Raw genomic sequence first — 12,215 nt, 5'->3', positions numbered from 1 at the left:
TATATAAGAGAAACACTATTTTTTAATTAGAGTGGTTGACTTTGTTAATTATTTAATTTTAAAATAATTTTATTTAAAAATATTATTCCTATCCCTCTATATCATCTAATTAAGCATTCATAAATAAAAATTATATATATATATAAGTACATATTTATTATATTAAAATAATAAGAGTACAATAAATATTTCAATTGGTAAGAGATTATTCAACTTATTTTGTGATCTTGAATTCGAATATTAATAAATGCATAATTATTTTTAGTGAAAGATGTGTGTAGTGTTAACTGTTGACCAAATAAAATGTACATATTCTTGGTTTATATTTTGTATCTAATTTTAAACAATTGTTATTGTATCACTTAAAAAGATATTAAAAGTAAATTTATCGTTCAACTTCTTTTAGGGTTGACAATAAAAAACTTAATAATAAAATTGTATTGAAAAATTATTTAATATATTTTTATTACTTTAATATTATAAAATGCATTTTTTATGAAATTTTTTATTTATGCTAAAAAAAATTTAAAAGAAATAAAAATATAAAATATAAAATTAAGAAAAAGATAAAATAAAAATAGTTTTTTTTACTGTTTATTTAAAAGGAAGGAGAAATAGGGAAAGAAATTTTTTTATGTTAGACCTTAAAAAAATATTTCTCTCCTCAATTGACATGAAATGATAAAAAATAAGTTATTTATCTATTTTTTATAAATAAATTATAACATAAAATAATAAAAATTGTGTTAAAAAAAAACAAGAGAACAAGAGGTTAAATTTTATAACAAAGTGTGAATGTTTTTTTATTTGTTATTTTTTGTCATGAAAGTGGTAATGTATGTATGGACCAAAAGTTCATCATATCAAGTAAAATTGGTCAATTAGAAAATCACATAATAACAGCATATCATGGGCCAGTAATAAAGCCTTGCCGAGCAACAAGACAAGAAATATCTCTAACAACGAAAAATGTTAATCTTTACAGTCCTTTCTCCTCTACAAAGAACTCGGTCGGGAAGCAAGTCGGTAATCTCGTTAGTACTTTCCTTGTCTTAATCCCAAAAGTAGATTAATTCAACACCACAGCATCATGACAATAAAAATAAATGTGTGCAATTACAATTGTGACCCATATTGAATCTCGAGTGCCCTAAGCTTTATAGCACTCAAAAAATTAATCTCACTTTAAACAAAAAATAAAGGATAATATGATATAAAAAGAAACATCTAAAGTAAATTTGTCTTTCTAAACAAAAAAATAATAAAATAAATAGAAGGGTTATCTTCCAGGTGTGTAAGTAAAAGGCCTTTTATCCTATATTAAATAATGATAGGTTCACAACCAAAATAATAATAATAATAATAATGATAGATTAAGAAACCAAAAAACACCGTAAATGAGTGAAGTTTTAAAATAATAGATTATGAGCCAAGCATTTTTATCCCTAAATATTTCTTATTAGTCCTTGACTTTAAAAGACACCATTCATTCTAATAATTTTCTACTTTATTTTTTCTATCATTTTATATTTAAAATGACTAAAATAAATATCGTTTTACAAACTCTAGGACTAATAAAAAATGTTTAAAATCTCAAGTATTAAAATATGTAACTCATACTATCTCAAGAATTTACTTGAGAGTTTATTATATTAGACAAATCTCATAAAAGCATTGTCCTCGGCCTTCACTTTGTTATCACTTCATATGCTCGAACCTCAAGTTAGCAAAGGTTCCATAAACAAACTCAAATCACATCGTTTCATCTATTCTTATTCTTTTTTATTTATTTATTTTTGGCACTTGAAAAATTTTGGATGGGACAAGGGAAGGTTATTTCATTACAACAAAGTCAGGGCAACGTCATTAGCTTCAACAAGAACTTCTAGGGGAACTTACATCTCACTCAACAAGAAGCATAATGCAGAGAATCAAACCTAAGCCTGGTTCCATCCTTGTTGAGATATATATACGAAGATAGATTTCAAATTATAAACTATAACATTGAACTGATAGGTTCAACATGTGTTCGAGGCTAAACAACAAATAAATAAATAAAAATTCCAGAGTTGGAAAAATAGAAAGAAGTCACAGTTATCTTTGTATCTTCCCAGCAGAGTGCAGATAAATTGCAACAGAGACAACCCTGTAAACATAATTTAACAAATTTTTATTCCACAGAAAAAGACAGAAGGAAATAAAGCAATTTATGCGAGACTACAAAATGAAGCATAAAAAACTAATGTTCACTGGCATCAGTGGCATGCATATAAAGATGAAACATTTCAAAATTTAACGCAAATTACATTAAGAGGCAAAGCCATAAAAAACCTAAAAAAAGTTTAATTTCTTCGTTGATATAATATGATTTGTTGATGATTTCTGCTAATCCCTATTTCATGAATGTACAATACTTATGTGATTGGAAGAAAAGCACAATATAGGACATGGGAAGCGCATTCACGATAAAATAAACAACTTACACTGTGCCAAGGAAGAAGGCGAGGGAGAGATGGAAGCCAAAAAGGAACACAGAAACAACTGCTGTAAGAAGCATTGCCACTGAAGTAGAATACACCTGTGTCAATTGGAAAGTTAATCACAAATCTGAATTCTACTCCAAAGGTTTCTTCTTGTGCTAATAAAGGTGTCATAATTCATAACGTTTGAATAAACAAAGAAAAATAATAGAAAGCACACATTTATATTGCATTTGATGAAAAACATCCATCATAATGAAGCTCTAAACAGTGGGTACGAAACAAATCTTGTGTGCAGTTTCATTAAGTGAGATCTAAAATTCTACAATCAGTATTATATGACAATGTGTTCAGATTTCCAACTCATCTATAACCTCAGATTGTTTCCCACTGATATTAATTTTGTTCTATAAAATCTTGCTGAACATACAATGCGATCAAATGATACAGAGATAGATACAGGTAAAGAAAAGCATAAAACTCCAATGATGGCACTTTCAATGCGAAAAAAGTCAGAGAGATGGAAACTGTTAAGATACATTGGCTAAGAATAGAGTCAAATATGGGCAAGCTTTTTGGAGTGAGTTAGGTTTAAGTTTCTTAATAGAAATGATGGCCACACTTTGTAGCTCCAAGTTTTTCTCTCTTATCCTAATCCAGCAAGTATTCATTTAATCATTTTTTATTGCCAACAGCAATACGCTGGTGGGAGATGAAAAAATGTTGTAGCCTTTTTATGAGTTTTTGTTTTAAAAAACAATTGCAGAATTAGATGAGTTTCTGACAGAAGATGCTGGTGCAACAGAACAACCATGCTGGAGTCTCAAATGAACATATGCAAAACCCATCATAAATCTACCACTCTTATGAAGCTCAGCTGGGAATACTTGGATGATAGTTTCAGTTTCCAAAGCCAGAATCAGTAGCAACTTAATGACACAAATTCAAGTAGAGAACGATAGGTAAATGATAGGAAAAAATAAAGTAGACCAAGGTCAATGAAATTGTAATTTTAGATGAGAGTTCGTATTCTGTTAGCAATCTGTATCTTAAGTGTTCTCATCACCTTTTCCCCTTTCAAAGTTCATCACATTGACGACACCTCCATCCTCTTCAACTCTACCACATCCCTTTGTTTTGTTCAACGGATAGAGAGACCAATTGTCTTTCATGTCGCAGAAGATATAAAAACAATTGTTGGAAAGTACCTCCTATTCAGGAAAAATATATCCTATTTTGGGGATTGGATATTTGCTGTTCATAATTAGGATTTCATTTGTATATATATTCTGATCTATGTTCCTATTTTCCTAGATTTCTGAAATTACAGCCAGTAAATCATGTTATATATACTCAATCACAGTAAGTATTTCCCCAAGCAGTTCAGAAATCTTTTCTCCCTCTTCAAGGATAATGATAAGAAAATTAATGATGAAATAATAACAGAGTACAATGATGGTTAGACAAGCAAGAAATTTTAATATATTTGCCATTTAACAATTGCAGATCCTGAGGACAACCATCTAAGGAACTTTACCAAAGCTGTGTCCATAAAGAATAGCAGGGATCTGCAGTATAGTAACGATATCATACCCTCCAGCCAAACTAAGACCCACAAGAGTATATAATCTATTCCTGCCGGATTTGTAATCATTTGACCGTTTTTATAATCAGTATGATCTTAAAATCCAGGGACAAACAATAAAGAGGTTAATTGGATGAAGCATGTTTAATTATATGAACAATTCCAAATTATAAAAGATTCCATGATCTTAATTAAACTCATGAAAGTTTCAAATTCTACTGATGTAATCGCGTGTAAGTTTTAAGAGGTTTAAGTATCATAACATGGAGTCAAAAACCCAAGCCTTACCTTCACAATGTTGTCAGCATACTTCATTACCATTGATACAGCAATTCCACTGGAAAAAGAAACAACCAGGTAAACACATTAACAAGAAAGTGAAAACTTTATATAATAAAACAATGAAAATATGTGCTTGTATTCGCTTGAAATGAGATGTTCACATTTTTTGTATTGTGAAAGAGATAGAAACAGACACGCAGAAAGAGAAAGAGAGAGGACTTGATGAGTAAAAGGAAAATAGCTTAAAAATAACAACAGTTGAAATTGAAATCAATACAGATAAAGTTGAAATAAGGCCTGTTTCATGTAGTTGGCACTTGGCCCTTTCTGGAATTTGATTATTCCCAGTTTCATTTCATCCACCTTCAAAACTCACTGTGGCTTCATCTCTTTGCTTCTCAAACTCTATATCTTAGCTAACCTTCATTTCAGGATGAAGCAACCACAGAAGCACCCAACAACAACAACAACAACAATAATCAAGCATTGTCTCACTAGGTGAGGATCACACGGCATCATTAAGCTCAATCAAAAACTAAATTTTCAGAGATCTGGTTAATCAAAAGTTTTTTTTTTTAATAACATCGTTTAAGGTTCTTTTAGGTCTCCTTCGACCTCTTTATATGGACTAAGAGTCATACGATTCACTTTCCATATTGATGCCTCCAAAAGCCTTCTTTGCACATGAACTGTAGGTGCTACTCTAATATTCTCCTGTATACTATCATTTTGTATCTTATCCTTTCTCGTTTGTCCACTCATCTACCTTAATATTCTCATTTTTGTCACTCCTACATGTCACAATACAACTTTTCAACCACATGTCAAACTTCTTTACTCCTCACTATCCCATGTTAGTGGAGTGGATCTGTTAGGATCTAATTCCAAAATCTGACTTGCGTCCAACATTGGTAGTATAGGATTCTAACATGGAGCTTATAAGGCCTCAAGTTCTCTAACTGAAGCAGCAAAAACTGCAAAGGAAAATGGAGAGGAGTGGACAATGACTGAAGCAGCGCAAAGCCATAAACGAAGAGGAGAGGCAACCTAAACCAAAACGAAATTAGGGTTACTCTCTCTCTCTCTTTCCTTAACCAATTTTGGATTGGGTCTCAGCACATCGGAGCAAGGCATTTGCCATTGGGATTGGGCATCAGCATTTCGGTCAGTACAGGTAGCTTCATATAAGAATATTATCAGCCGAATCCAACTGAACCAGCCCATACAAACCCAAGCATTTGACCTGTGTCAACCCAGACCTGTGTCAACCCACATGAGCACTAAGGCTATGAAGCGTGGCGGGGATGTTAATATTCAATTCCAAGGAATGGAACCTGAATTTCACATTAAAAATATAAGATCCTAGTATGGGGTTTATAAGGCCTTGAGATCTACAAATACAATGGGTAGCCTTTGTAATGTAGTTCTTCCAAGGTTCTAATCAAGATTCCAACAATTAGATACACAACTAAGAATAGTAATTAAGGAAAAAGCTTCCAGCTTTCAATAAAACTTATAAAGCTCATCATCTACCTGAGTGCATGGTTGAAAATCATGAGAATTGTGATGAACGAATATCCATGGAAGAATCCCCTGAATATAGACAACATAAGACATAAGACAGATATTGTTGATGTGACAATTTAGTCCATAGAAGTACAATGACAATTTATAATTCTTTGTATTGACTCATGATCAAACAACATTTGAGTTATCCATTTTCATAGGAAGGAAACATTTTTTACATATATGAAAACAAGAAAATTGGAGCAAATATTAAAACAAACCAAAATCTGAAAGGAGAGGTCAAATTACTTGTTCATCACTGCATCAAAATCTTGAACCAACATTGCAATAGCATTGAAGCACATGCCAAAGACATACAACCAGAAGTTCTGAACATTTATGTTTCGTGAAGGACGCTTTTTAATAATAGCCTGCCAAAAATTATATAAAAAATTTACTAAGCCATGATTGATCAATGATCACTAAAAACTCTAACCCAATGCTATAGTTTTAGTGCTCAAAAACCTTATTTTAAAGCAGACTAGCATGTCCAATGACTAATCAAATCTAGCTCAAGTAGTAACAAATTCATGTAGAATAATTAAATAATTTGAACTAAATATAAAAAGGGTTTGACTGGAGATTGGAGTGGAGTGTCATTTCACGAAACCTCAAGCGGATTAATGTAAGTGCTCTAAATTAAAATAACCTCAGTATATACTCCTGCAAAACCACTCAAGAGAGCCATGACCTGAAAAGGAAAAGCTCGTCAAGATCAGTTTCAAGCCATAAATTATTACTTCATATTTCTAACGTGAGAACAACACAAATGTTAACAACTCACGATTGCCATCACCCAACCTTGAAAGGGAGCTTGAAGAACACGATCAGAACTGAAAACAAAATAAATTTTCTTTTTTCAGACAAATTTAGCAAATAATTATCAATAAAATATAAAACTTTTACTATAGCCTTTATCGGGTAAAAAATGTGTTTAATTTATAGGTTGCAAGTAAGGAAGGAAAAAAGGAGAGAATAGACATAGACTAATAGGATATTGAACTTACTTGGTGTATTATGATGTGATACAGAAGACAAATTGTTAGGAACCCAAATTAGAAAATGGAGAAAAGGAAAGAAAGATTGTATTTCTCAATTAATTGCAAAAGAACAGAACAAAGGAGAGAGAACTCTCCTCCAAGGGTTTTCCTTTCGCAAAGAGCAGAAGCTAGATTCTCAAATGATACAAGACTGAATGAATCATTTCCCTTTACATCCTTCTATTTATTTAATTCACTAAATCGCTAACTAACTAATTAATATCCTAACTCTCTTAAATAACTTCCTAACTCCTAACAATATGATATCATGTTGAAAATAAATCTTGTCCTCAAGGTTGAAATTGTGGATGCTGGATCCACCCAAATAGTTTCTCTAATTGTCTTTGTCTAGTAGATGTCACGATAACATGGTGAATGCTGGTTGAAAATGAAAGCAAATGAACCAACAAGCCTGTGGATCAAATCTGACATGTTTTGCATTGTAGACTTGTAGTGCTTTTCTCCCATAGACTTGCGCTCTGCCAATTAATTCTGAGAATGAGTTTGGATGGCATAATTTCCAATTTTCTGTTTCACCTTTATGAATCCAATTTCTACAACCCATTAGGTAAGAATTTGAACCCAATTTGCACAATTTCAAATTTGCCCCTTCCTCTTTCTCGTTCTTTGCAGCTCTAACAGAGTGCTTCTTTGTGTCCACCCATACCATGGATTAAAAAGTCATAGTCTACACACGATCACCATCAATCTAAAGGCATAATTAACAATTCAATATCAGCAAGAAGAGACTGGAGCTATGGCTGAGGTGCTTTTTTGGGCTGGTTGTGAGTTGTGACTAAGATAATGCCTGGATGCACCAGAGGGGCTAGAATTAATAATCAACGGCAAAAAGAAAAAGAATAGAGGATCAGCATAGGACGTGTCTCACAATAAAAAGAAATACAAGAAGAAATCATTGAAGAAGTTGCAGCAAAAAGGGGAAGACCTGCAAGTATGAACTATGAAGAGACAGGAAGAAGGAGCAGACTTAACAGAGATTAAAGGGCTGCCTTAAGTCATGTTGGGGTACTGCAAAAGCAAATGCTTCACTGCAAAATGCATTCCCTACTGGATATGGGTAGTGAAAAGGGACTCTCAGTATTAACTAATTAAGCACAATATTCTTATTCTTCTCATACACATTGCATTCTTCTCCTAGTTACTAGATATTGCAATCTGAAGCACATAGGAAATGGTGTCCATAATTAGTGTTATAAATAATTACTATGCTCATGTACTAATAATGCACATAAAACAAATTACTTTTGTGATAACACACATTTCCTCAAACTCTGTTTCCTTCCCATGTCCTCCAACAGCACCTCTACCAATTGTTTCATTTTTTTATGTTGTCTTCCACAGCCAGACATTTTGCTAGTGCCATTCTCCTCTGTCAGTTAACTTTTCTGGCAATATTCAACTGTTGGCAACCTCCAATCAGCCCCAAAAACCACCAACCAAACTCCAGAGGTCCAAACACAACTTCCTTTGCCTGCACTCCAACACACCATTGTTCTGGTGGTTTCTCCACATGCCAAGCATGAGAGCTGTGAAGCCTCCTTTGGCTACCAAATTTCTCCAGCTACCTCATTGGCTCCTTTTCTTTTTTAACCTCATTTTCCTCTTCTCAGACCACTACAACCCACCAACCCATCTCTCTTCTGTGTTTTGTCCATTATGCCAAAAAAAATACCCTTCCCTGACACATAGCTTAGCTTTGGCTTAAATATATTTATGATCCCTACATTTTTGCGAGATTTTGATAATAGTCCCTAAAAAATTTAGTTTAGTCCTCGATTTTTCTAAATTCAACATTTTTTGTCACTAATGATGACATACCTAACTAAGAAGTTGTCACGTGTCAATTTTTTGTCACTCCATGTCAGGAAAAGGGACTAAAAGTGCTGAATTTAGAAAAATCAGGGATTAAAACCAAAAAATAATTAATAATAATAATTAAGGGACTACAATTAAAATCTCACAAAAATGTAGACCAAAAACTTATTTAAGCCCTTAGCTTTTTACTGACTTCCATTGTGAAAAGGTGATAGAGACAAGGAGGAAGTAGCCAAAAAAAAGAAAATGCCCTTGTGCAAGAGCCTGCCAAAATCAAATGCAAGAACCATAACTTTTTGAAAAATTATATACACAAAAAGTCCAGCTGCATGCTTTGATCCCCGCTATTTATGCATGATACAAACAAGGAGCTGTTTCTGTAATATCACACATGTTCAAGCAGTGATACTTGCCCCATTACTAACCTATCATTTGTGATCTATTTGTTTGCTACATGCCTACATCACAACTTATACATAAAAATTTCATTCACATACATATTAATAAAGAACATCTATACAACAGCCACGAGAACATAATTAACAAGGTCAATATACTGATACATAAGTGTTGGCTACATGCCAGGCTTGAACTATTCTTACTTTGAATTCAATTGAGCTGTAGTGCACCCTGCAGTGAGTAGAACAAAAGCAGCCCACTGAATCTCACTTAGCCTGAAATGTAATAAGAACATAATGCCAAACAGCATCAGGAACCATGAATTTTTGTTATGTAATCAATTCAATTAAGCAATATAGCATACATAAGGGGGAAGGAGGCGGATTTTCTAGTTCATTTTTGTCCACATAAAAGCTTAGCATGCTGAGGATATGACTGGCATTGATCCTTCACTAACAGTTTCTATGATGAAAGGAGAATGACAACATTTTTTTTTTTGTATTTTAAGAAAGAAAGAACACAAGACTTACCTTTTCTTAAGTATAATTCTGTAAAGGACACCCGTACTTATAATATTTAAGTTCTTTAATATTTGATAGCCTGGAGCATCTACATATGCAAATATGTAATACTGCCACAAAATTGAAAAGTAAATACAATCAGATTTCAGACAATATTAACATATCTGTTGCAATAACAAAGTTGTAGAATAATCCCATTGCTACCATAAGAAACACAACCATCCATCACCAACCTGAAGCAAATTTTTTACAAGGTAAAGTGCTGCTGGAATAGGATACACTATAACTTCATCCAAGGTTGTAATCAACCTAGGTACAAGGCACAAAAACATATCAAATTATTTATTTTTTTTCTCTATAAAAATACCAACAAGGGAAAAAGATATAGTTTCAATAAAAAGATGAAGTTGCAAACACCTAAACACAACAGGACAATTTAAGTGAACCACTGGCCTACACTATTAAAAATATAAATATATCTAGGCTCGTGAACTTCTCTCATCCTTAAGAAGAACACTGTTCAGAACCCCCCCTCCTCCCCCGCCCACACACACACACACTTCAAATAATACCACATAAAAGAACTTTTATTTGTTTTTCAAAAGACAAATATCAAAAAAGTAGTAATGGAGTGGTCCTGGGGAAGATAATTCAAAATCTCGTAAAGACAGTTGTGGCTTCAAAAGTTACATTTGTAACTGTAAGATCATAAAACCTTAAGATTTGATTAACTCGTACTGTTGCACTTACTTGTACACAGTGAAGAATTAAGTTGTAAATCAGATTCACAAGGTAAATCACTACCTTTCTCTTCCAATGAATTAACTATCCAAGTTTTTTCTTAAGGGAATAAGGAAGCCTAGGAGTTTTCAAATGCAATTAACCATCAAATAATTTCAGTTCCAAAAATGTCAAAAAGATGGGATTAAAAATCTTCACAATCATAAATAAAGATATAATACACTGTTAATATTTTCCCTGACTTGATCCCCATTATTGCATAGTAGTTTGAAAGAAATCTAAAAACAACAACAACCACATCAAAGATCACCTATTGTCCTCAGTGACACCTTCTTTGTTCCATATTCTTCCCAAGGCCACCAGGGATATAGCACATTTTAAAGTCTCCACCTATAACCAAAAGAGTAATCAAAATGAATTAATAAGCAAGGTTTAAGTTTTAAGGATTATCAGTGCGTGTTATGAAAGATACGTAAAGCTCAAACAAGTAAAAGAGAATTCAGAGAACGAGCGCATAGGATATCAGAATGTGATAAATCCTCACCAAAAAGTTAGCAGTAGTGACACTGTACTCGTACTTGCCAGCTCTCTTGGACCAAACGATTAGAATGGCTTGTGAACTAGTAAGAATAGTCAATGCAAGTGTAACAGCTGACCTACATCAACAGGGATAATAAGTAAGAAATTAAGCAAGTATTTCAGTAATAACTGTCTTATTATATGCCAATTGTCATACTTGCGCTTCCATTTTGCCCTCGTCCTGAGGCTGTCAACTTTGGTTTCTCCCACGGAGCTCAAATTGTTATCTGGGACTGGAAGAAGAGGAAAAAGCTTATTTGAAAAGGGGAAACACGAAATGGATTTTATGTTAACTCAACTATCCAACCAAGAAAAAAAATTAAAAAGCATACCAGCACCTGACAGCGAAAACGATTTTTCAACGTCCTCAACGCCCGCATCCCTATCTTCATCCTACGACAATGCATCAAAATATTAATTGATGAAAGAAATATGCTAAATAATTCCTCGTCAGTACAGTCACCTCGTCTTTGATTTTCCTGTACTCCATTTATTTCGTCAATATCACAGAGATCTACGCTTTACTCTGAGCACGAGTTCCGCATTGACGAAAAAGAGTTCAAACTGTCAAAATTCTCTTTCCTTAATCCAACAATGCCAACAGATCTCCGCTGCTCACCAAGTATCATCAGTCCGGCCTCTTTATTCTAACCTCTATCGTCCACATCTAAAATCATCTTGTGCAAATGCACGGGTCTGAAATTTTCAATTTATTAATTATAATATCATAAAAATTATTGTATGCTTTTAAATATTACAACAAAAAGAGTAAATTATTTATTTAATTTCTTTTACATTAAACGACACCAATTTTTTATTTTTTATACCCAATAAGTCTTTAAAAATTAAAAAATTACAACAAAGACTACAACAATAAAATAAAATATTATTATTCAATATTTATAGAAAAGATTAAGTTAAATTCATTTGAAATAATACAAAATGTTATGTAATGTAATTAACGATAAACTAATTATAAAAAAGTATTTTTTTCATCATTTTAACAATACTTTATTTTAATTAACTGTAAATAATATTATAATGAATAATTATTACTTACATGTAATAATAATTATTCTGTTATTAATTATATATATTTTGGGATGTATATTTTTTTATTTTTAATAGAATAATTATTTTAATTTTATCAATCTTAACACACATAAAATAATTTTATCGAATCATT

General features: G+C 32.4%; 1 protein-coding gene across 3 annotated transcripts; it reads right to left on the bottom strand.

Moving 5' to 3' along the window:
• Positions 1 to 1,741: 1,741 nt before the first annotated feature.
• LOC113846509 (CMP-sialic acid transporter 4-like) lies at positions 1,742 to 11,683 on the bottom strand. Of its 3 annotated transcripts, none has more exons than XM_027474874.1 (15): positions 11,493 to 11,683; positions 11,362 to 11,422; positions 11,187 to 11,262; positions 10,995 to 11,106; positions 10,761 to 10,840; positions 9,943 to 10,018; positions 9,719 to 9,819; positions 9,392 to 9,463; positions 6,698 to 6,746; positions 6,563 to 6,604; positions 6,163 to 6,284; positions 5,881 to 5,940; positions 4,354 to 4,402; positions 2,484 to 2,578; positions 1,742 to 2,146 (listed from the first exon to the last, which is right to left on the bottom strand). In XM_027474874.1, exons 1-15 carry the CDS (start codon positions 11,517 to 11,519, stop codon positions 2,095 to 2,097), a joined length of 1,074 nt encoding a protein of 357 aa, XP_027330675.1. In that variant the 5' UTR covers positions 11,520 to 11,683; the 3' UTR covers positions 1,742 to 2,094. The 3 variants fall into 3 exon arrangements, with proteins under 3 accessions (XP_027330675.1, XP_027330676.1, XP_027330677.1); XM_027474875.1 differs by having other exon boundaries at positions 1,802 to 2,146; positions 11,368 to 11,422; XM_027474876.1 differs by lacking the exons at positions 9,719 to 9,819; positions 9,943 to 10,018 and having other exon boundaries at positions 1,802 to 2,146.
• Between the last annotated feature and the right edge of the window lie 532 nt (positions 11,684 to 12,215).

The sequence above is a fragment of the Abrus precatorius genome, unplaced genomic scaffold (genome assembly GCF_003935025.1).
Source record: "Abrus precatorius isolate BTA unplaced genomic scaffold, Abrus_2018 Scaffold8, whole genome shotgun sequence".
Lineage (NCBI taxonomy): Eukaryota > Viridiplantae > Streptophyta > Magnoliopsida > Fabales > Fabaceae > Abrus > Abrus precatorius.
Note: the sequence above shows the minus strand (reverse complement) of the source record. Positions and strands in the feature narration are given on the sequence as shown.

Excerpts from the sequence above, each read along its gene's own strand:
- LOC113846509 (XM_027474874.1), bottom strand. The coding sequence starts at position 11,519 with ATGGAGTACAGGAAAATCAAAGACGAG. Across the intron at positions 10,019-10,760 it reads GGTGTCACTGAGGACAATAG|GTTGATTACAACCTTGGATG; the intron begins GTGATCTTTGAT and ends CCTTGTACCTAG. Across the intron at positions 9,820-9,942 it reads TTGTAAAAAATTTGCTTCAG|TATTACATATTTGCATATGT; the intron begins GTTGGTGATGGA and ends ATTTTGTGGCAG.